Source organism: Astyanax mexicanus, chromosome 10 (genome assembly GCF_023375975.1).
Source record: "Astyanax mexicanus isolate ESR-SI-001 chromosome 10, AstMex3_surface, whole genome shotgun sequence".
Lineage (NCBI taxonomy): Eukaryota > Metazoa > Chordata > Actinopteri > Characiformes > Acestrorhamphidae > Astyanax > Astyanax mexicanus.
In genome coordinates, this window is record NC_064417.1 from 35,394,531 (window position 1) to 35,420,503 (window position 25,973).

The window sequence follows — 25,973 nt, forward strand, 5'->3', positions numbered from 1 at the left end:
GCAGGGGTCTAATTTGCCGTGATTGCAGATGGAGGCAGTGGTGTGTTACGTTTCCATCTGTAGAGGCATTTAAGTTTGCAGAATTGGGCACTTGCTACTGTGTGCTCTCCAGCCCTTTAAGTTAATTTACTTCTTGGAGGTATGGTGATTAAATCTGTCCTTACAGGACACATAAATCGATGTACTTATAGGTATATAACGGAAACGCTTCTGGAATCTGTTTAGAAAAGGTATTTATGTGATTATGTGGATTTCAGTGATACATTAATGTCAGCTTTATTTACTTAAATAAACTGTAAATAAAATATAACACCGGTTATTTTAGCCCACACTTCTGATACCGGCGGTGTACAAGTTGGGCGCCAGGCCAGTCCCCTACTTTCAGGATGTGGGCCCATGATGTGGATGTGTATGGTTTGATGAGCATGGGCAGATTAACAGAAATAGCATCTAAGGATTTTTTTTAAAGTCCCCCATGTTGCTCTGGGGTAAAGTAGGAAGATTTCACTGTAGGCTCTGGAAGGGGATTACTGTTAGAACACCCTGACAGATGGAACTTGGCAGGGTTACCCATATATCACCATAGCTGATTTAGCAGTGGTTATTGCTGGCTCCTGCCTATTCGCCTACACTTGGCAAGCTATAATAAAGAGTAACAGAGATTCTAATGTAGGCCATCACTGTAAAGGTACTCTACTAAAGGTAACACTGACAAAAAAGGTTCTTTTGGTCCCTAAAGAACCTTTCAACTGAGTAGTTTTTAACCCCCAGATGGTCCAGATACTTAAAAAAAAGAAAATCTCACATTAAGACATAGCAAAAGTGTTTTAACCGTCTAGAGGTCATTGAGAACTGTTGAAAACCACTTTAAAATATCTTTAAAATAACTTTTCAGTAGATGATTCTTCATCACTCAGTGGTAGTGGTTCTTTTATGACTTTACCCATGAAATGTACATTTTAACTCTGCTTTAGAGCACCAATAGCTGCCCCTCTGTGGTATTTCTCAGAGAAAAAAAAACTTTGCCAATGCTTTAGAGAAACAAAAAAAGTGTTCTATGGCATCATTCAGGAAATGAAAAACAGTTGTTATATGCAATATTCTAAAAATAACCTTATTGTTACATCTGTAGGACACTAAGAGTGGTTCTACTATGATGTCACTCAGAAAACTCACTTTTAGGACCCAAAGTGAGCTTCTTCTGTGGTATTAGTCAGAAAATATCATATTTGGCATTGCCTAGGGACAAAACCAGTGTTTTTTTATAACTTTACTCAAAAGATCTTCCCAATCCCTTTCTTTTTAAGAGGGTATGCAAGAAAAAAGAAAAAGTGTGCTGAAGTAAAGTTAAAAGTAGACATTTTTTGCTCAGCAGGTCAGTTGAGTTTCCCTCAGCAGTTTTCTTTGGCTTACATTTTCAAAATCTCCATCGTGATCTTTGTACTCAGCTCTCTGAGTCCGTCTGAAGCCGGGTAGCCTCAGGCCTGTCACACTGCTTTAGTGCAGGCTGTTCCCGCATAGGTGTGGGACGAAGCTTTCGAGCTTTGCTGGCGAATTCTGATTATTTCTCTGCTTCTGTACTTCCTTCACCCCGGCTAATGGATTTAGTTTTAAAATGATGTGTAAAATCAAATGCCAACATGTTTCTGACATCTTACATTTATGCACATGAATTGGCTTTCCGCTCTGCTGCTCTGACTTTTCCATAATTAGCTGAGTGTGTTTTAGGGTAAGACTGTGTCAGATCTTCAGGAAAGTGGAGTGTTCAGGTTTTTTTTCCATCACAACTCCTGAGGCTAAAGCAGCGTAGACTACATTTATATTCACCTTTTCTGCTAATGCTCATCATGTTTTTAGATAAAATAGTTAAATATTACAACTAATAATAGTAATTCTTAAGAGTTACATGTAAATAGAAATATCTGAAAATAAAGCAGGCATTCTTTGAAGATACAACTGCTTATTTTAAATAAAATCAATATTTTTTTACGTTAAAAGACTAATTTATATATACTGTAGATAAAAAAAATTCCTAATTTGTCACATCTCTGAACTTGCAAATATATATATATTTTTTTACAAATTTGTAAATTTGCAAAAAGAATTCTCTTATTAAAAGCATGTTTACTTTATTAATAAGTGTCTATACATGCTAAATATAACATTTTTAAGATTTCTGAATAACATCATCTAACTGGGAGCCTTGGTACAAGAGCAAGGATAATTGTGTACGAATCATGGTCAATTTGAATTAGCATATATGTGCTCATTAAAATGTATCATGATTTGTTCATGATCTCAGTAATATCAGGTTGTTCATAAATATATATTGCATATGCACAAATGAAATCTGAGAGTGCTGCATGAATTGTGGTATTTTGGCAGTAAATTAATGCCTTAGACCTAGAGTGGTTACAGATTCCTCATTTCAGAATCACTTTATTTAAAACAAATAATAATAATTTACTGAAGTTTTAAATGAAAGAGGTAAACTGACTTATTTTTACATATAATTATTACAGTGTGTACTACTTGAAAGTACATAAGTGGTGGTATATTTGCCCTCACATAAATAATTAGTGGAACATTTCAGTTGAGAATTAAATAAAACATCTCCAGCACGTCCACCTGCTGTTTCTTTAATGTGCGTATATGCGTAAGGCTTGTATTGTGTATTGTTATATTTTGTGTTCCAGTCTCCTTGTTTGCTGTGGGCCATGGCCCTGCGGTGTTGAGCCTCAGTCATATGGACTGAAATGACCTTTGTGAAAAGGCCACAGCTGTAACATTACTGCTGCTAAAAGAAGGTAATCAGCAGTTAGTTAGGTAATCTTGCTCCTCACTTACCCTTTTAATTAGTTTTGTTGCATCAAGCCGGTATGAGCCAGAGGGCAGGCAGTTGAACGGAGGACGGCTTTAATTGGTGAATGTGTTCTACCCCACAGCAAGCAGTGTTCTCTCAAACACACTCACACTGGAGCTCTTATCTTTCCAAGTGAGAAAACAAAGTGTTTTTTAAAGACAGTTTGTTCTTTCAGGTTGGGCATCTGTTTGGCGACCTCCTCCCAGATTCTGCTTTAATGTGAAAGGATTCATCATTATGCAAATTCAGCGTGCCAGCACAATACGTAAAAGGCCGCCGGTCAGTGGACTGTGAGGAATCATTATCTGTAGACGGCTATTCTTTAGGAATATTGCGAGTATTCAAACAGCGCTGCGAGGCTGCACACATTTTAATGTGCATAAGTGTTCAGTTTTGTGCACAAAGACTTTTGTTTTGTTTTAGTTCTTTACTGATACTAGAATTATAAGCTTGTGTGAACTAATAGAATTAAAAAGACCTGATTTAAAAATGCATGTAGTTAAAGAAGAAACAGTTCGTTATTATTTTAAGTAAAATTTCTTTGTTGGTTCATCATCTTATAGTTTCAGAATAACAGTAAATAAAAGGACCTAAAACAAAAGGTTGATCAGTACAAAGTAAGATCTCCTTTAGATAGTGTCATAGCTCATAGATATTTTATTTCCCAAGTATTTGGTTCAGTTTTTGTTTTGAGGATCTGCACTGCTTCTTTTGAATACCTGAAGATATATTCATGATGCATGAATTGTTACTGTTTACAAATAATAATGAACATTTACAGTTTATTTTAAGGCAGTCGTATTTTCTCAAATAGATGTCAAATAAATGTTGGGGTAACACTTTACAATTAGGGTCATAATTACCTAGGGATGCTTGCTGATGTTGGAAATTTAATGGCCAATATTTTAAAGCAGTATATAATGACATTTATTTATTTATTTATTTATTTATTTATTTATTTATTTATTTATTTATTTATTTTGTGTCGGAAAATGTCAGAGCGATGCTGGCCACGCTACTACAGTTGGCAGACACTTTCCATGATACTTAAAAATGTATTGATTCAAGCTAATTTTTAGTTATTGTTATTAGTTTTAAAGTTATACAGGGGTGTCTAGTCTTTCCATAAGTTATAAATGTGTATCGACAGATAAATACATGTGTAATATCTGCACCAGCCCTAAATTCCCACATTGGTACATCCCTATAAATAACAGCACTTACGACACAAATAAACATCATTAAGTGGTTCTTTAATGTCTCAACTAAATATTAATTGACACTAGTTAAGACACAATTAAACAATTTTATCATTGAGACATTATGTTGTAAGTTAATTAATGTAACCTGTAAGGTGTTACCAGTATTTTTCTTTCTTTTTTTTTTTGTCGTATCGCCAAGATTATTGTAATTGCACAAATACCCTAAAATATTGTGACATTGTTTTAGGGCCATATCACCCACCACCTACTTAAATCCTAAAAAGGCAAAATACTGCATAAAAGCACTAATAAAATAAATATTACATAAGTATGATTGCAATGATTTCTATTTGTTATTTCACAGACCATAGAAACTCCAGGTAAACAGGAATAATTATGTTCTTATGACAAAACAGACAGTTTTTTAAAGTAAAATTTCTAGTAATAAATGAATGAAATGAACACTCAGCACTTAACCAACACGGACAGGACAGAAAGAAGCGCCTGCCAGCTGTGTCCAACATACTCTCGCCCGGAAACTCATCTCTTCATACAGAGGACGCCACTCCATATCTGGGCATAGAGATCTACACACATGAGGGCTCATTTAGAGTACCTAGTTTACCTTGTCTTTGTTTTTGAACTGTGGGAGAAAATTGAACCCACATTAATAACATTAAAACTCCACCTAGAAGAAGTATTTTTTGTTATTTATTAGAATAATTGTAAAATATTGACAAAATCTACACATGCCAATTTTAATGAAACAGGTGGCACTTCCAAAATATGAATAACAACTCAGTTTGCATTGTTTTTTTTGCTGGTTTATAACCCTTATGGTAAAAAAAAATGTAAGCACATTGAACATTTCTTTATTTCATTGAGATTTTAATTGAGGTTGTTTTTGTATGCATGTTGTTTGGTGAACTATAAAATAATTGTTTTTTTCGTTCACAGGCGATGGCTCAAAAAGCAGGACGGCGGTATGTCCGAGCTTTTGTCAGCGGCTTTTTTGTAGCAGTTCCTGTGACTGTGACGGTTTTGGACCGGCTTGCTTATGTGGCTCGGGTGGACGGTGCATCCATGCAGGTGGGAAGCTTTATGGCATTCATACATTAAAAAAAAACAAACAAAAAAAAAAACAAATACTGTTTTAGATTACTTGAGGTTTCTGCCTTTAATATTCACTGGAAATGATTAATCCTTGATTATCTGTTTTTCACCCGGGGAGTTGTGATAAAGTGTCACAGTAACACGATGAAGTATTAACATATTAATTAATCAGTTTAGTAAATTTAATTTTGGTTCTTAGTGTGCGCTGAATGTGAATGATGTGCAACCTAGAAAGTGATGATAATTGTAAAAGTGAATCAGAGCTTAGTGTTTAAATGTATTTAAATTTAGAGCTTCATTGTTGAAGTAATAACCAGCATGGGAAGAGCTTTTTCCCCAGCCCACCCTGATTTAATTCTCCTCTGATTTTTCATCTGTGAAGTTCGTACACGTCCATTTATAACATCTCATTTGTTAATGGCTCTTTCCTGTCTATTCATGCAGTAATTGAAAAAAGAAAAAAGAAAAAAAAAAAAGAGAGTTAACTCTTTGGACAATGTTGAAAGCTGACACCAGTTCAGAACGGAGAGAATACGTCTGAATAAAAACGATAGAGCAGCCATCTGTGACAGATAAATTCCCCAGCCGGGAGCTCTCGTCAGGATATTTATTTTAGAAAGACAGATAAGAGATATTCTGTCAATTATCCCGGCAAGCGTGAAATGACTCGCGGAGATCTAGCTTAATGATTCATCGGATGCCTGTGTGTCATATCAGTCTGCTCCCATGCTCCAGAGTCTTTTCGTCACACACAAGTTGTTTGATATACTGTCACACAGAGAAAGAAAAACAAACCAGAATGTATTCTCTGTTGTTTTTTTTTTTTTAAGAGTTCTAGACGTTAATGTTAGTGTGTGCATGTTGTTTGGATTATGTAGTACTGATATATACTTTTAAAACCATAAGAAGTCTGAATGCGTGCAGTGAGGCTCCTGGGTATTGCTGCAGTTGTCAAGCCAGCATTTAACAGCAGAGACTAAGGGATCCAGAATCCAGGAAAAGCAGTTGCTCTATTCGAAAAGGTCCTAATATCACACATTAGACTGTTGTCAAAAAGCCTTACAGTGGTTATGAACCACCTACTTTAAGAGGAAATGGATGTTTGATTGACAGCTAAAAAGACCAACCATTAACCTGTCGACAAATTTTAACGTAGGAAAAAAAAAATACATTCACACTAACATTTTTGACTAACCAGGAGAAAAGGTAGCAAACAAATAGCCACTTACACCAAGTTACAAGCAAACAGAAGGTAAAATAGATGTGCTGGGTTGATCTGAGCAGGATATTTTTCCTGGTTGTCAAAGGGGGAGGAGCCCTCAACGTCTGAACACAAGAGAGGAAGGTTATCACCAGGGGTAGTAAAACAATGAACCCATTTGCTAGATATTAAAAGAGTTAGGTGATATTAAAAAAAAAAAAAAAAAAAAAGGCAAATGCTTAAAGATGTTTCTGATATACACAATACTTTCAGCAATATTTAGTTATTTTGTGTTAAATAATAAAGCTCTTTTAATGTTATATTTCAACTATACCCAATTATGACTGGATGTTATTTTTTGTTTACTATTTTGCATATAATTTTTTTTTTATATTTAGTTAGCATGTCCAAATAAATGTAATGAAGCATGTAGTTGGTCAGTCTTCTTTAAGTATGAACAATATCCACCACAGTACATAAATTAATAATAATAAATTCTCATGATAATGATATATAAATATATCCACATGGTCACGTGGTTGCAGCGGGTCTGGAACATGCTGGAAATTATTGTATGCATAGCATAATTTACTCCAATACCCAGTTAGTCCAGTTTAACATAGAGAGTTAAAACTTTTAAACAACAGAAAAGCATGTTGGAACAAAAAGGGACCAAAGACCAAAGAAAAGCAATGCAGATACTGTGCGAATACACCAAACTTCTCACTGACAGAGACCAGAGTGACGATCAAACACACATCCCCAGGCCCCTGGAGCTGTGCAGCACACACACACTACCTGCTGTGCCACTGTGACATCCATATTGCTTACCCCGAGTGTGAAAATCACAAAGTTTCTTTTAATCCAAACATTTTATCCTTCTCCAAACTAGTCTTCAGAGTGTGGAAACTCTTACATTTTCCCCAAACCAAAGAGATTGTCTGTTGGAGCTATGAAGCAAATCCATATATCACTTATAACAAATAAATTGAGCTTATAGCCCACCTTTTAGTATCATCTAAACTGCAGATCTTAATCATCACACAACCACATCAGGTTGTTGGGTAATCCGTATAAGGATTCCTTATGTACAGCACTGGGGGAAAAAATTAAAGACCACTTAAAAATTATTAGTTTCTTGGATTTTACCAAATTAAAAACCTCTGGAATAAAATCAAGAAAAAGATGGATGATCACAAGCCATCAAACCAAGCTGAACTTCTTAAATTTTTGCACCAGGAGTGGCATAAAGTTATCCAAAAGCAGTGTGTAAGACTGGTGGAGGAGAACAAGCCAAGAGGCATGAAAACTGTGATTAAAAACCAGGGTTATTCCACCAAATATTGAAGAAATATTGTCTGTAATTTATAGAATAAAACAACAATGTTCATTTTACTCAAACATATACCTATAAATAGCAAAATCAGAGAAACTGATTCAGAAACTGAAGTGGTCTCTTAGCTGTAGCTTCTGATGTAAGATGTACTGTTCTCTATTAATATAGACAAAAATACAGACCTCATTCAGTCTGCTGCTGTCGTTTTTAGCTATGCAGCATTCTTCTATTCATTTTAATAAATCTTACTGTGCTGGAAAAAAAATCTAAATAAGCTTCTTCCAAAGAACAAAAGCAGATGCATAATGACAGATAAAGGGTCTTCTCCGAGCCCCCTCCGCTTCTGCTGAGTCCTGGCTCTTCTCCAGGCTGCTGAAGCGGAGCAGCGAGCGTGTGCTAAAAGGCGTGTTTACCTTTTCCCACCAGCCCTCGCTGAACCCGGAGGGAGCCTCAGCGCCTGATGTTGTGCTTCTCAACCGCTGGAGTGTGAGGAACTATCAGGTGCAGCGCGGGGATATCGTGTCAGTTGTGTAAGTAAGCGGGAATTTAATTGACAGCCTGTCGTCTCACCATCAAGTGTGCAAGTGTGGCATGCAACAGTTTTGTTCTTTCAGACACACTTCACCTGTAAGAGCGTCTGAGGCCTTAAATAATTAATGTTTCATAACCCACACTTATTATGGTTGCTTTGATGTGTGATTGATATTACAGTGTGTACTTGTTCAAGTGTAATGGCCACATTACATAATTAAATTAAAATCAGATAAATTAATTACATGAATGACATTTAGGTTTGATTTATATTCTGTGCTGATTAGACCTCAGAAGAAAAAAAATGTTTTTTCCATGCAGCTTGGACCACGCTACAAGATATTCAGCCCATTTTGAGGCTAATTTGCTTTTCCCAACAATGGGTTCTGATTTTGGAGACATGATCTTCCTAGATTATCATGTAGGATATGGGTGTAGGTTGTCTGTAATCCAATATTTAATTCTCTGTTAAATATTCTCATAATTCTCATAATTTATGTTAACTTTATAAACCTTGTATTTGAAACTAGTGGGTTTTTTTAAAGAACAGTGTATATATATATATATATATATATATACACACACACACACTATAGCTATATGTATTTTATTTGTGTGGAATGTAGATAGCTTGTGCTGCATCACATATCTTCAGCCCTTTTTACTCATTCCTTTCAGTCATGTTTTTATCCATATCCTTTTGTGTGTGTTTTATGGGCAGATAATGTAGTGTGGGGAATTTGATTACAAACAGTAAACGTTTTTTTTTTTATGTGTGGGGTCTCTTAAATAGGCAGGGGGGATTCATTGTGGGGAGTTTTTTTTTTGTTTTTTTTTTTATGTGGGTTGTGTCTATGTGGCCTTGCAGCCTCAGGCACTAGCTGTTATGCTATGCCAGAATAAGTGAACTGGGACTGAGAAATCATGGCAAGAATGCATGTTAGTTTCTCATTTTTAGTGAATAAACTGACCGCTATATATATATATATATATATATATATATATATATATATATATATATATATATATATATATATATATATATATATATATATATATATATATTTTTTTTTTTTTTTACTCCATTCTTTAATACATTACTGATATCACAACATACTGGATTTATTACTTTTAAAGAAAAATTAAGGTATTTATTGATGTTGCAATACAGTATATATATATATATATATCACAGAACAACATATTTTTTGCAGTATTAGTTTTTTTTCCCCAATTATGTGCAGCCCTAGCTAAAATGCCAGTCTTTTTGAGTATTGATGCTGAATGTTTTTATCCCTTCATGGCCACAATTTAGCCATTCTCTAACAGCTACATCCAGCATTGTAATACACCATGTTGCAAAGCAGAAGTCATCTCAGACTGGTTTCATTAAAGTGATAACAATGAGACATTAAGACATTAACACTTTTCGGTGACCATCCTGGTTTCCGGATCAGAATCCAGTAGAACAGTCTGGGATGTGGTAGGACGGGTAATTGCTCCTAAAAAAAAACTGCAGGACTTATGTGATGCAGTCATGCCAGCATGGACCAGAATCTCAAAGGAATGTTTTTGACAGGATACCATGACTAATTGATGCTGTTCTAAGAGGAAATGGAAGCTGCATTCATATGTACTCTCTTGTCTGTGATGTCTGAGGGTCAAATAGTTGATTAATGAAGTCGTTACTTGGCTACTAACTCTCGAGGGATTATTAAAGGTGTGAGTGTCACTATTAATCTGTGCTGAGTCAGCGTATTCACTCTGGGCTCATTTCGCCTCCAGAGGTCTGTGTGTGTGTGGGGAAAAAAAAAGCGAGAGAAAAGGAGAGATCCTATGTGTCCCTGATGAGATAGCCAGTGCAAGTGGTCGTTCAACTGTGATGTCCTTTTGCCCAAAATAGTCCTAATTAGACCATTTCATGTCCTCTCCAATTCTCCACTTTCCTCCTTAACTATGGAGAGGGGTGATGTGAGAATGGCCACTTGAGGGAGACCTCCCGGGGGACTTTTACACGGCTGAAACTGCTGCGCCGCAACCCCTGGGTACGTGTGTCTCTTTGCAGGTTACACTAACTGAACAGAACTGGCACACAAGCTGCTTTCTGCTCCACCTCATTTCAGTGTTCACTTCCAAGAGCCTGTTGACATAGTTCTGCTGTGACTCAGGCGCTGCAGGCTATTAGCTAGGCTCCAATTAGCGACTGTGCTCTATTTTGAAGCACCAAGGGAGGCCACAAGTGTTTGCTTGGTAAAAGTTCTCATTGATCAAGTGTATGCCCAACTGTGGCTGTTTTTTTTTTTTATTTATTTTTTTTTTAACCTTTTTTATGTTTCTGCTTTTGATGTGCTACAACACAGCTGAAAGCATTGGTTCGCTGCCTGGTCAGGTTCTTTTGATGTATTGTGTACGCTGTGCCTTTAACACTGTGCCCAACTGGTTCATTGCAGACTGTGTTGGTTAAGCCGACAGCACTGCATGTCCTTTATTTATATCCATGCAGTCGGTTTTGGTTTTGGGTGTCCCTCATTGTCCTCTAAGTACCCACAGAAGTGTGCATGGAAACCCAACCCAAGATGGACACCTAAGATAAATAAATGCTTTAAATTGTATTTTCCAAACTTCTTTTGATGATGGTAAGGTGCAGTCTTGTTGGGTATCTTTTGAGAGATTATTTTCCTCATTGCATTCCTGGAAATTCTGGACAGTAGGAGAGCTCCTCCCCTCTCTCGACCCAAAGATGGCAGTCTTCCCCTGCAGGGAGTGCCCGAACTGTGCTGCCAGAACAGTGACCGTCCGTTATATGGAACTATTTTGGGAAGGCTAGGGATGCTGGGAGGCTGAGAGCTTAAAACGGCAGCACACCTGGACAAATCCATCTGTTTTTGAGTGATATTGGAGGTTGTACTGCGGATCAGGATTAGAGCTCTCATTTTAGTCAACTGTGTTTGTAATTATGTCAGATTTACCGCAGCTCCAGTAACACTGCAAACATTTTGAAAAGTGTATTACAAAATAAACCACTTGTTTCATTTCAGAATTTTACAGGTGGGGTATTTTTGACCTCAGAGACTCTTTCAATGGTTCTTTACTGAGTGATATCCATGCTCAGCTGGCTTCAGATTGTGGTGATTGACTAGTCTGGCCATAAACAGTCCTGATGATAAATTTCTGATAAATAGTCTCATCTTCAATAAAGATTTCCAGGTCATCACCTACATGGGCTTCATCTCCATGTACTGGACACAAATTTGTTTGTGAATTTTCGTCAGTTCGGCAAGTTGTCCTTCCAGGTGTTTTTTCTGCCTCCAAGACTTTGGATCCCATTTGCATGCACATGTGTTCTGCAGCAGATTTCTCTTATTTCTGTTTACAAATAAAAAGGTTAATCTACAGTTACAGTAGATACAGGAATCACAATAGCAGTCTGTTGCTCCCCTATTGCTGAGTGATGTGCGTGCACACAAATCAGAATGGATGTCAACACAACATATAAAGCTTTCTTTTTCTTCTTTTGCTGACTGGTTGATGACAGCTTGCCTCAACTTCCAATATTTGGTCCTGAAGTAGTTCTGTACCAAGAACACAACTTCTTTCTGGACTGTGGTTTGTGGAACATTTCCCACCAGCTCTTTTGGTTCTGACCAAACTGACCATTTAAAATTACCAAGGTCCAGCAGGTGAGAAAGCATCCTAAATCATCTGCTCCCATCTGCAGACAAAAAGACATTTGTATGTACTTCCTTTCGTTGGTGAGGCTTGCCAGAGTAGGAAAGTTTGTGGTAAATGCACCAAGGTCTTGCAGCTTCTTCTGTGTGTGGTCTTTTACTGTACTTTCACCCTGAGCTGTGTTATTGGTTGGATCAACAGCTGTCCTGACTGAAAGTGTTTGCCCTTGGGCCGCAGATGTAGTTTTTTTTCCTAAATAATGTTTCTGTTTTTAGAGAATCAGCATCAGTTCTACTACTTGGATAGTTTTTTTAAGGTGACTACCTGCCGTTACATTAGTAAAAACGTTTGTGAAAATTGGTTTGGTAATAGCTTGACAGTAGGTGATAATGGTGTGGCAGGTGCTGTGGGTGGAGGTGTGAAGTGTGCACTGAAAAAGAGTTTTTGCTGTATGTTAGTAATTTTAAATCTCCAGCACTCTTCCCTCATGGGTTATTCAGAGATGTTTGGCTTTGTTAGGCAGCCTGTAAAAAGCATTCTAAATTAATATAATACATAATTCTATAAATTTTAATTATATGATTCGAAATACTATCTAGTGTGGTGGTGTTTTTTTTTTTTTTAAGTTTCTGTATGTAGGTTCACCCTTGCACGATTGCTTAAAACACAGTGATCATGTGACAACATGTCCTGCTTATGGTCTGTTTAGATACCTTTGGTTTATATTGAATTTGTGCATTAAGCAAACCTGATCAGAAGGTTTCAGTCCATTTTGTTTGGTGCTCATCGTATTTCATAAAAGCAGCATTCACACTTTACATTCAAACAAATCACACCAACAGAACAATCGAACCAAAGCGTAGACACATTATTAAACACACAAAATGAAAAAAAAAAATCAGCATGCCTCAACAAGTGGTTGTGATAAGGTACCCTTTAAAAGTATTTTATAATGAGTGTCTTAACAATGGCAGTCTTGCCCAACAAAGCAAACTATGCCTGAATCTTCACAAACCTACAGAAATAAAATACGTCCACAACAAAAGGCAGTATTCTGTTGTCAGATTTTGCCCTTTCTTACAACTGCTTCAGAGTTCAGGCTGTGATATATAATTGGCACTGATTTCAAATGCAAATTGTTTTGGAGAATCTTTCAGTCCACGGGGTAATCTCTTGTTTACGGCAAATTCTTCATTAAGACACAGAGTAGACGCCCCCATCAGTGCAGTTCAGGAGCCCAGACAGCGTGTCTTTCTCTCCGCTCTGTATTTGTCACATTCTCAGTGTGTGGGTCATTACAGAGCTAACGGACTGATTTGGAATCCAGTCTTTTGCTTGAGGCCAACAGAAGGCCAAATTCTCCGCTGTGCTCTCTCGCACAAAGGAGGTGTTGTGTGTTCTTGGTTATAAATTGGTGCCACAGATGTTGAGATGATAGTGTTTTTCTCTTTTGCAGCTGCTCACGTTTTGTCAACATTTTATGCTTAATGAGAAGTCATGGAGAGGAAGCACTGGGAAACAAAACAGTTCTGATGTGAAAACTCCTCATCCCGTGCAGGAACGATGAATATTCATGGAATCACAGCGTGCCTTGTCAATTTTCCCCCTTCTGTTTTTTTCCCTCTATCCTCTTTGATGTGCGCAGGCCAGAAAACAGGATCCTATTCGGCTTGGATTGAGTTGTGTGTAATTAGCCTTCTACGTTGAAACGGCTTCAGTAGCGGCTCGCGCTTTCTCCGAGAAGCTTTCCGGGGCCAGATGAAGCTCGGCCAGAAGCACAGCCTTTTTGGATCCAGATTGGGCTGTAACAAAGCAGAGAGACTCTAAGCTTGTGTGGTGCTTTGAGGAATTTGAGCTGACAATCTCGCCTCCGCAGAAGGCTTGCTCGGGCTCCAGCGTGTGGCCCAGCGCAGCGAGGCTGTGGCCATCTCTGTAGTATTTTTGACAGATTAGATTTTCTCATTGCGCTGTGCTGTCGAAAGGTTCTGAGACGTGTTCTCTGTGTGGGGTGATTATGTCATTGTTCTGTGGGCATTCGTATCACGTTCAGGAAGAGTGAGAGAGAGACACAAAGGATGTGTGCCATACAATGTAATGTAAAATAACTGACTGCATAAATATTAAACCCCTTTGAAGTGACTGGCCAAATTCAAGGCAGACCCAGGCAGTTGGTGCTAGCAGTGTCAAAATTGTGAAAAGTGAATGTGTCTCAAGTGCTTGTAATATAAAGACACCTGTCTGAAAGCTCCAGTCAATGGATAATCAGTATTTCTGGCTACAAATACACCATGAGGACAAAACAAGTCCCTTAGAATATTCATAGGTACGTCTGAGGTCTCCCTCATGACTCCTTCTTGCATGGTCACTTAGTTTTGAGGACAGTCTGATCTAGGTAGATTTTCTCATGTGCTGTACTCTGTACTTTATTTCTTAATGATGGATTTAACTGAAATCTGTGAATTTGCCTGCTTTAAATGAGTTGTTAGTGCAATTTACTTGTTGAGGTGTAAACAAGAGTCATTTGATTTAGATTAATCTACAGAGATTTATTGACTTAGATTTACAGTGGTGGTAAAGGGAACCAGGGGTAATATTGACAACACTTACATGGCCATTTTGTTACATAGCCATCAGAAATGTTCAAAATTCTCCTATAGGGACTCCTATTCCTCACAATAGCCTGCATGTTTCATTTTAAACTAATGACAATGACAAAATATGTTTCAGAAATCAGACTGTGTATATTTGGAACCATTCATTTCATAAATGTTGTAAGTGAGTATTAAAAGGCATTACACTCTTTAGACGTTTGTTTCCTATCATCACCTTTTAAAAAAATGTTGGCTTTCTCTAAAACGGATGTTTAATGACTTTGTTTGATTCAGACCTTCTTGTCCACTATAAGCACTTGCCGTTACTAATGACTTTAGTCAGACTTTTGTCAGTTGAAGTGGATTCGGCTGTTTGTTCAGATTTCACAAAATGCAGGAAACTGTAAAATGGTTTCTGCATAAGGGTTATCTCAGTCGAAGTTGTTATGTAATGTTTGTGAAACTCCTTAATCCAAATAGATCAGGATAAACTTTTTAAATACATTTTAAGTTACCGTATTTTTCGGACTATAAGGCGCACTTAAAAACTTTTAATTTTCACAAAAATTGACAGTGCGTCTTATAATACGGTGCGCCTTTTGTATGGATTTTACTCGTCAGGTTGTAAGGAGCAGTAAACACACACTCCGTGCAGCGTTATAGAGAGTTTCAGTGCTATACAGAGTCCAGAGCCGTGCAGCTCCGAGGCTGAGCAGCAATAGCATTAGCTAGATGCTAACCGCTAAGCTAGCTAGCTTATTCACTGAGATCAGTATTATCTAAATTTTACTCGTCAGGTTGTAAGGAGCAGTAAACACACACTCCGTGCAGCGTTATACAGAGTTTCAGTGCTATACAGAGTCCAGAGCCGTGCAGCTCCGAGGCTGGAGCAGCAAATAGCATTAGCTAGCTTATTCACTGTTCAGAGATCAGTATTATCTAAATTTTACCCGTCAGGTGTAAGGAGCAGTAAACACACACTCCGTGCAGAGCCGTGCCGCTCCGAGGCTGGAGCAGCAATAGCTAGATGCTAACCGCTTAGCTAGCTAGCTTTTTCACTGTTCAGAGATCAGTATTTTCTAAATTTAGCACTTTTAATACTGCTGGAGCAGTATTATTAGAGTTAGATGCTAATCGCTAAGCGTTCACCGTTCAGAGGTGAGTTATCGGCCTGTAAGTCTGTGCTGCTTTGCCTGGCTAGCATTAGCTAGATGCTAAGCGCTAACTCTCTCAGAGGTGAGTTTTATCAGCCTGTAATCTGCTTGTTTACCGTGTTAAAACAAGCTACGGGGGACGAATCGCTAGCTAATATCTCACTGTCTTACCAGAACACGCAGGATTACTCAGTGTAACGCTGTCGTTTAAGTTTGGGTTAACTTTACTAGTTTAGGTGACTAGCTAGCGTGCTAGCGGATAGCTATGCTAACGCTGGTGCAGCAAGCCTTAGTGGACATCTGGAAATCTAAGCTTACTGTAAATAAACTGAAGCACGTTACTCACCCAAATAAACAGTTTTCAGGAGAGGAATCTGTGTAGATTAATATCCAGCACTCGTTTGACTTTGAAATAGCTAGATTTGTATACTGAGACGCTCCACCGGCAAGCGACCACCCCCGGTGGGGGAAGGGAAACATGGCGCCACCCCTGTTCACTTTGATATAGGCACCCTTTCTAGTGTCACTTAACGCGCCTTATAATGCGATGCGCCCTATGTATGGAAAAATAGCAGAAAATAGGCGTTCTTTGATAGTGCGTCTTATAATATGGTGCGCCTTATAGTCCGAAAAATACGGTAATTTTAAGTCAATTAGTTGTGTGTTTGTACAAGACCTGTAAGACCACCCATGAACAGTAAAACCTACTGTAAAATCTGTAAAAGCAATATTTGTTTAGTTATGAGTGGGCAAGTACCCAAGTGAGGTTTCTTCCTCCTCCAGCTCTGAGGAAGTTTGTCCTTGCCATTGTTGTTCACTGGAGGTTCTATATTTTATGTTTTGTCTGATTCTCTGTCCTGCTACCTCATTTCTGTAAAGCTGCTTTGTGACATCCGTTGTCCAATAACATACAATGACCACTTTTAATGCTTTAAACCTGCTTCTGCTCTGTGTGATTCTCTTTTATTTGCAAGTAACAAATTGCTCCATTTTACCCCATCCATGTTTTTTATACTTTGACTCAATCTCTGTGATCGTGCCATTAGCTGTTCTTTGTGTGCAGGCGTCAGAAAATGATGGCTGCCAAATGGCATTGAACGGTCTGTTTCTCTGATCCTGCTTCAGGTTGGAGCGAGACCAGGGGGGGCGGCAGCTTTGGTGGATTGGTGAAGGGAAACTGGGCGACAGGTGGCATTAGTGCCATTAGTCAAATTGACAGGTTTTCTTTTAAGTAAGAATGAAGAGTTTTCTTTGGGCGAATTTACAAGAAATCAAAACAGCCTCTCAAACGAAAAAAAAAAAACATTGGCACGAAGTTCCAGAAAATCATTTTTTTTTACCTCTCTAGAAAGTGAGTCCCAATTAATAAATGCTATTTTTCTAAACACTAAAATGGACCATCTCGCCTGTGCCATGAAAATGACATTATCAGATGAGGATTACTTGTAATTTTCATATCTGTGAAGCCTGTAATTCAAACAGAGCTCTGAAATTCATTTTTTTCCTAAATTTCAATCTCTCCGTCACACCAATTAAAGTAGCTTGCGGGAGTCGTCCTTCAGTACATACACTGTTTTTTTAACATCCTTATCATTCAGAGTAGCTCAAATGGAATCTGTTTGATTTGTAATTACCTTGCTCAGACACGCTTATTTTGAACCGTTGTTTTAACAGTACACTTTTGCAAAAGGAGATGAGTTGGGTCTTCAGACTTTTCTTTTTTAACCCTGATTGGTTGCCATTCTGTCTTGCAAAAATCTTCTGCTTCTGTGAGAATCTTGTGCCGTCAGCAAAAAACCCCGAAAAGATTGAAGATAATCATATAAAGATGTCTGGCTTTTTCTGTGGTCTGTTGAGGTGTGCTTAGGACCATTCTGCTGTAGAATCCTTTCGCTTAATCTTAAGCATGGTCTGGTGTATGTTTACAGCATTTTCAGGTGAATTGTGAAGGTCTCTTGAGTCAAATGGAAAATTTAATCTACTTTTTCTTAATCAGAGCAGTTCTCTTCGAAGGTTTATCTGGTCTTTCTGATTCAGCTTTTTATTTCTAGTGCTAGGCAGCTGCTTAGAGGAGCCGATGGCTGATGTTTATGAGAGTTTTGAGGAGTCAATAAGCCGTAGCCATAATAAGCTAATTAAGGTCCTTGTAACTTTGTAAGAAAGTGTGACAGAACAAACAAATTAGTTCCAAGTCCTGTTCTGTTCCTGCTTTAGTTGCTCAGTTCATACACATGTACCCAACCATTTTCTCAGCTAATGCTAATTAGTAGCTAATGCTAATTCCCCTCTTTATAAGTTGAACAATTTGCTAGCCTTAGTTAAATTATGCTTCTGGTCTATACATTTTTGTAATTAGCTGCAGGAACAGTCAAGAATTACACTTATGTACTCACCTTTGCTCCCTTTTCCCTTACTGGTCTGGTAAAGGGCCCAATCTCACTTTTGGTTGCCATTAAATAGTGCCTGAGCAAAACGAGGCATTCTCAGTAGGCCCCGTTTTGGACCATACCATTTAAAGGGGAGTTCTTTGAAATTCATAAGTATTTAAATAATATTTTTCTTTGTTTTGACTGTTTATTTTACGGGTTGTGGCCTATATTATATTTTATTGTATCCAGTAACTACTTTGAACAGTTTGCTTTTCCATTCTGTGTTTATTTGATTTATTGTGTGTTAGTGTATTGGTGTATTCCCCTGCAGAGTAAAAAATACTTGGTTTTGGCTGGATTGAGTAGACCAGTGGTGGCCTATTTCCAAGTTTGTTTATTTCCAAGTGTGTCGTAGGTATGGTTGGATGAGGTTTGAACCAATGTTAAGGAGTGAAGGATAAATGTTGATTCCTTGTGCTTCTTTTTTTGTAAATAGATTTTGTTTAGTTTATTTTAGTTTCCTTTTTATTTTGATATTTTGACTAATTTGTGCACCTGTCACTTAAAACATAAAAACACTTGCACTGGATGTGCTACTGCAGTTTGCCATCATTTTTCCTACAACCCACTACCTTTTCGAGACATAACTATGCTCACCTGTAAGCAAGGTGTGACAGAAAGATATCTGACGTGTTACATTTTGAATTCCAAAATTTTGCATGGTACATTCTTCTGTTTGTTTACTCTGCAGTTCTACAAAAGCACTAACCTAGCTTTAAAAATTAAAAAGAATACTTTAGAGATCCTTTTCTAGTCAGTTAACTATTAACAAATTCAGTTATCAGTAAGACATTTAGATTGAAGTCACTGTACTATAAAATGTATTGTTTCACTGTTCAGTTTTCATTTGTTTATGGTCTTTGTAATAATGTATTGAACTGCTTTGGCCATTTATTAAAGCTTACATGATTTTGCCATATAAATACGATTAATATTAATATAAAAATGAGTTAAAAGTTGGAAATCCGCTTCGTTTTTAACTCACTCTTCCTGAGCGTGGTAATACAGGCCTCCTGCCCGAATCCAGACATGATGGATGAGCCTTTTAGAGTTGCTAAGCATCATGTCATGTGTAACTCTGGGCTGGAAAAGTGGAGCAGGGACCCACAATAGCTTTGCTCCATTTCCAGAAACAGCAGAGAGTCATTTTGAGCCTACGCACCTCTGTAATGTCCACAGCTGTCGACATGAGTTATGAAAAGTACACGAGCCCGACAGACGCTTCAGAACGATCTCGGACAAAAGCTAGGTTTTCGTTTCTCTCTTCGGCTTCTCACACTTTCTCGCACATCTACATACTGTAAGTGCTTAGTGGGCTCTCAGTAATGGTCTCTGAATTCATGTACATAACTATTCATAATGTTCTGTCATGTATGCCGGTGGGTATTTTCCTTCTGTTTGGAGAAGATATTACTCTCTATCTCATGAGCTATGCAATTGGACTGACATCAAAGATGCTTTCTTGGCACTCTCCTGTACCAGCAGGCATACTAAAAAATAGGAATTACCATTCGCACGGTAACATCTTACTTTATAAAGGAGCTGGAGCCTCTGCCCACACAGATCGGAGTGGAGGTTTGCTTATGGTATTTAGGGCAAAATGTGAGAAGATCGTTAGAGTTAGAAGATCAATGTTTCGGATGGTCAGAGGTCATGATATTAAATTGGACTATCACAGTTACACCAAAAAACTTTGTTAAATGATGAATTTAACTTTGACAGTTGGCATTTGTCAGTGTTCTCACTGGTTCGTGAAAGTGGACTCTCATGCTGGAACTACTTTAACACTCCTAGTCCAAAAGAAGAAGAAACACATATACACACAGTACCTTGACGTAGTTCTTCAGGTGCCGCCATCTTGAAATTAAGTCATGGTTAGTTGACTGACGAGTAACTGTGCAGTAAAACTATTTGAGCTAAGATGATGCCATTTGTTGTATGGTGCTCTTCATTCTTATGTAGAGAGTCCCCACATATTTCCAGCATCAGCTGGGATTAATTAATTTCCTTTTATTTGTTTTGGATAACATGAGCACTCAGTACTTCCCTGGAGGGCTCTAAAATAGAATACTCCTAATTAGGGCATACCATATTGTATCGTACATGGTAATATCAATAAAAAAAAATCTGTTTAAAAAAATAATGTGTTTTTAGTTTAAAAGCAGTTTAAGTTATTTGTTTTGCTATTTACTGTGAAGCTTTAAGGGTATTTTTTGTATTATTGTTTGTTTGCAGTTAAGATGCATGCACTAAATATTATTTTATACTAATATATCTACTATTATTTTTTTAGAATGCGGTCTATACTTTTGAATTATCAAAGAAAAATATATATATATATATATTGTTTTCTCATATCGCTCCTATTATATGTTGATAATATTTTATGACCATATTTATGACTTAATCCTAGAGGTTGTTAAATCACCAGTACCAGGATTTGGTATCTTGGGTCTAAACGTCTTTCTTTTCTGGAGCTAAAATCTGTTCTTTAATGTTTATTTAAATTATTTGTCAAATTTGAACTTTGGCTTAATGCAGGCCTTTTCAAAAAAACAATAAATCATCATGCATTCTTAACCTTTATTACTATTTTATCTGCTAATGTTGTATAAGATAAATGCAGATAGTTCTTGGTGTAGATTTGTTACATTTCCTCTTTGTAAACTGAAGTAAAATCACTCTTTCTGCAAACACATAAGTAAAGTAAGTTCCATTTTTCTTTCGCTTCAGAGCACCACTTTCACTGTTCTAAGTTCCAGAAGAGGAAACAGTGAGAGTAGGAGAAGGGTGGACAGTTATTAGGAGATGTTGAAGCTTGTTCTTGCGCTTCCAGTGTTAGCAGGGTTGTGGTGGCTGGTCCTCACTTCCACACTTTGCTTCAGCAGGCTTTTTTGGAAGCGCTCTTCCTGAAGCTCCATCAGCAGTCCTCGGGCTTCATTAGGCTGGTACAGAGGACCCTTCAGAGGCGACTCCGAGCTGCTGGCGCTTTTTTATTTTTGGAGCAGTGATTCAGTGTTTGCCTCACGAGGCCCCCGCGCTCGACAGGCAAGTCACTTAGCCTTCTCCTGAACATGCAGCACATTTACATTCGCCTTTAGACCAAAGCTGCGTGAGCCGCGCAAACAAAAGCGTCTGCTGCTGACGGTCGCATATGTGCACACAGCGGTAAACAGCAGGGTAGAGCCAGTGCCTGGGGCAATGACAAAAGCACCCCCCAGGTAGCGTTACCCTACTTCTAAATGTAGCTCACTCCTGGAAAAAGCGAATTGCACTACCGAAGAGGTTTTGCTCTCCAGATCTTGCAGCGTCATGAAATTCCTGCGTTTTTATTCTTTATTTATTTTCTTTTTGCTGAAACTATTTTTTAATACATTTCAGCATATAAGCAGAAGCTATATAAGGAACCTATCTCGCACGGATATGCCATAAAATTAAGACCACGGGTGAAGTGAATAACCTTGTCCCCGGCCACTGCAGAACAACCGCAGCAATAAGCTGCCCACCGCTCTAGACATGTGTGCTCTCTATATATCGCTGTACATCTGCTCACAAGATGAATGGGTTAATGCTGAAGGACACATACCATGTTTGTGTGCAACATAAGTTTGGTAAATATTTGTTATCTTGAATAGTAGCAGCACTTAGCGCTAGTAAAAGCCACCCAACAGCGCTACACTAAGGAACCCTGAGCGTTGCGGTTAGCCAGGGCGATATCAGCTAGAGGTTCATCTCATGCAGCTTGTTTTAACACGGTAAACATGCAGTCTACAGTCAAATATACTCACCTCTAAATGGCGAATAAGCAAGCGCAGGTTGTTAATCACCAGTACCAGGTTTTGGCATCTTGGGTCAAACATTGCTCTTTTCTAGAGCTAAAAATTTATACTCTATTGTTTATTTGAATTATTAGACAAATTTGAACTTTGGCTTAATGCAGGCATTTCCTATGAAAGTGAATGATTGCAGCAATGGCTGCCCACCACTCTAGGCACGTGTGCTCACTGTATTGCTGTGCATGTGCTCACAAGATGAATAGGTTAATGATGAAGGCCACGTTCCATTCCATTCCATTTTTGGACACAGCCTTTAGCTGTTGTGAAAGCTCACAGTTCTTCATTTCGCGATTAGTTGTCATGCTCCGTTTCTGTAATATCAGGACAGGAATATGAGACTGGACACATCTAACAGCAGCAACAGTCTCATAACTATTACAAGACACCATGTACTGCTTCTAATTTAGCAACACAGCAACTGAATTTAATCAAGAAACCAAATTGCAATGTCTAGACGACTAGACGTCTGGGTCTTTTTTCTGTTGTGTTCCGACTGCCAGTGATCTAGCGACAAGGTCACATGTGCCTGAAGCTCATTGATTTCTCATATCAGATATCAGAATTGAGCTACATTTTCCCCAATCAGGGCATCTCTACATAAACTGATGTTATATAATAGATTAGTTTTCTTGTTCAGTATTTTAGTGATCACAGTGATATGTATCAATTCAGGTACAATAGAAAAAGGCATATAAAGCAAATAAATCTATAAATAAAATCTATTCCCCCCAAAGACCACCACTTGATGTGTAGTGCCTCTAATAAGCGGTTTGTTGTGAAGCTGTCAAACAGCGCTACAGGCTCATGGGTGCAGTTTTTTTCTGCTGCGTTTAGGCTGTGTAGTCAGTCTGGACCATCATGCTGTTGCTACGGTAACCTGTTGATGTGAGGAAAGAGCGTCCACCTCTTTACTGCAGTATGATTTCTAGTGGCTGTTCACATGACCAGTCTCTCTCTCTCTCTTTCTCTCCCTCTCTCTCTCTTTCTCTTTCTCTCTCTCTTTCTCTCCCTCTCTCTCTCTTTCTCTCCCTCTCTCTCTTTCTCTCCATCTCTCTCTCTCTCTCTGTTGCTTTCTCTCCCGCTCTCTCTCTCTCGACTCTAAGTCACTTGTCGATCAGAGCGACTCGTGAGCAGCAGAAAAATGAATATTACTCTGACTAACATCCAGTTTGGAACACTCTGCATAATCTTTTAAGGACACAGAGATTCACTTAATTATATTTTAGACGAAATTGGGGTTAATTACTGCCTCAGGTTCTCTCTTTTTTTTTTTCTTTTTTTTTTGGTGTGTAAAGATAATTCACGCACACACTTGCGCGCCTTCTCTCAAAGATAAATCCTTTTTCCATTATCACATTTCTCACTTTTTCTAATGAAGCTTGTGGGAGCTAGTGGGAGCACGAAGCAAAGTAACTCTTCTGCCAAGTAATCAGACCAGCTGAATTCTGCATTCACATGTTTTTCATTAGCAGCGTTTTTCAGCAAAGTGCAGTTTCCTGCAGTACTCTTCATATGTGTTGTCTAGTTGTGAACAGAAGACTGGTGGTCCAATTATTTGCACTTGTCTTTTTATGTCTTCTGTCTTTTTTTTGTTTTTTTTGTATAAGCATTTTTTGTGCAGATTTGCCTTTTAGGGCAGTAATAGAAGCCCTGCCTCTTTCACACATTTTTTGCAAACTGGAAATATACTGCCAGTCTTTGCTGCAATTAAATAAAAGTCAAAGAAAGATAAGAAACCATGTGTTTTATTTATCATTTTCTATACTGTCCCAACATTTTCTGACTGAACGTTGTAATTTTCTCGAGAGGAAAAATTAGGACATCCCATATTTATTACTATGCATATCCCTAAAATGCTGATGGGCGTGATGGATAATTTTTTGTTGTTGTTTTGTAGTTAAAAAGATAAAATGTACATAAAAAAATAAGAGAGCGCTTAAAAATTATGAAAAAAATGTTCTTTGATTTTACCAAATTGAAAACCTCTGGAATATAATCAAGAGGAAGACCAAACCAGTCAAACCAAGGAATGGCATAAAGTTATCCAAAAGCAGTGGGTAGGACTGGTGGAGTAGAACATGCCAAGATGCATTAAAACTGTGATGAAAAAACAGGGTTATTCCACCAAATATAGAATAAAACAACAATGTTCATTATACTTAAAAATATACCTATAAATAGCAAAATTAGAGAAACTGATTCAGAAACTAAAGTGGTTTCTTATTTTCTTCCAGAGCTGTATGTTTAAATATGTTAAAAAAAAACAAAAAAAAAAAAAAAACAAAGGTTTTTTATGTGCAACATGTGGCACAACAGGTTGTGCATGTGTGCTTGTGTGTGTGTGCATTACACAGCTCCAGAGACCTGGGATTGTGGGCTTAATCCCCACTCCAGTCACTGTCTATGAGGGCTTGGGGTGTGTTCTCCCTGTGTCTGTGTGGGTTTCTCCTGGGTACTTTAGTTTTCTTCCTGCCTCTTCAAAAACGCATGTGGTAGGTGAATTATCTGTTCTAAATTGCTGTTTTGGGCCCAATGTTTCTGTGTACTCTCCAGACCCACTACAACCCTGACCAGGATAAGAAGTGGATAAGAAATTGGTGGATGGAATGTTTTCATGGGGTGTCCTAATTTTTAACATGACTGTACATTTTTCTTTTACAGTAAATTGCCTCCTCTTGCCAATCTGTCCGGTTCCCACACATCTTATTATTTCTTATATAAAAAAGTGAGCACAAATCAGATCAGTGTAAAATGAACCAGCCCACAACTATGCAAATGGATCTTTGTGCAAAAAAACAGTACCGCCTGGTAGTTGCAACCCCGCACTCGTGGGCTGTGCTGCTGAGGAAGATGAAGAGCAGGAAGTGAGTAATAAGAGAAATAGTGCTGTGCAGTGTGACACTATGTATGCAGGCCTAGCCTGTAAGCTCTTTTTATGTGTATTTGTCGATCCTGAAGATGTGACAGTCTTCTGTAGCTGTTTCTGTAGGATTGCTCTCCCTAGCCTCCCATTGCACAGGAAGTTGATAACCAGTGTAGGCGTCTTCTAGCTGACTTAACAAAACTGGCCGTTAGTGCTCTCCTTCAAGCGTGTTGAACTGCCTATTGATTTTGTGATTTACTGGCTTCAGGTGAATTTATGAAGAAGCACATGATTTCAGTCTTCATCCTATCAGCATTAGTAACTTTGTCTAACAAGGGTGAGATTTTAAAACAGGGTTAAGATAAGGTCAGTTCATATGTGGGTGAAGTAATTTAAAGCTTGTGTTGAGCAGTAACTATACAGTCTGCTAAAGAGTATTATCTCTAAAGCATACATAGCAATTGATACTGTAGATACAATAGAGATTTATACAATGGAGACTGAAGAGAGAAGGAAAAGGAAAAGTCTAGATGGACGAACAAAACTACAGTTCTCAACAGTACTCCAAAACTGCTTCAGCTCCCACAATACCCTGTAATTTGAAGTTTAGAGTTTAAGGATTTTTAGGTGGCATGAATGATTGTGAAGTTAACTTTTTTTATTATTATTTTTAATGTTTAGATAGATAGATAGATAGATAGATAGATAGATAGATAGATAGATAGATAGATAGATAGATAGATAGATAGATAGATAGATAGATAGATAGATAGATAGATAGATAGATAGATAGAGAGATAGATAGATAGAGAGATAGATAGATTCGAACCACCGACCTCCTGATCATGGTGGCAGAGCCTTAAATCACTGGACCATAGATGTTCAGCCTGACAGAATATAGCATTCTACCCTGACCTTGCTTTTAAAACATATTAATTACCACTAATAAGAATAAGGACTAATCTGTTAGTTTTGACGGTCACTCTCGCATGCTGAGAGGAGATGAATCACAGTGAAGCTCAGCGACCACACAAAAGATGAAAAGCTTAAAGAGACATTTGTGATATTGAGGGGATTCACAATCAAAAGAACTTGAAAGTGGAGTGAACTACAGAAGCCAGGCAGAGAGAAGCTGTTAAGCTTTGTTGTTTTAAGTTTTTAAAATGAATTTTGCCTCCACAGAGT

General features: G+C 37.9%; 1 protein-coding gene across 3 annotated transcripts in view; it reads left to right on the plus strand.

Moving 5' to 3' along the window:
- The window catches only part of immp2l (inner mitochondrial membrane peptidase subunit 2), a 133,366-nt gene that overhangs the window by 4,038 nt on the left and 103,355 nt on the right, over nucleotides 1-25,973 (plus strand). For 2 of the 3 annotated variants that reach the window (XM_022684174.2, XM_049484157.1), the window contains exons 2-3: nucleotides 5,023-5,154; nucleotides 8,142-8,245. In XM_022684174.2, the coding sequence (XP_022539895.2) occupies nucleotides 5,026-5,154; nucleotides 8,142-8,245 (233 nt within the window). In that variant the 5' untranslated portion in view covers nucleotides 5,023-5,025. Of the gene's footprint in view, nucleotides 1-2,701; nucleotides 2,808-5,022; nucleotides 5,155-8,141; nucleotides 8,246-25,973 lie in introns of those variants that run through there. The other variant, XM_022684175.2, reaches the window with a different exon arrangement.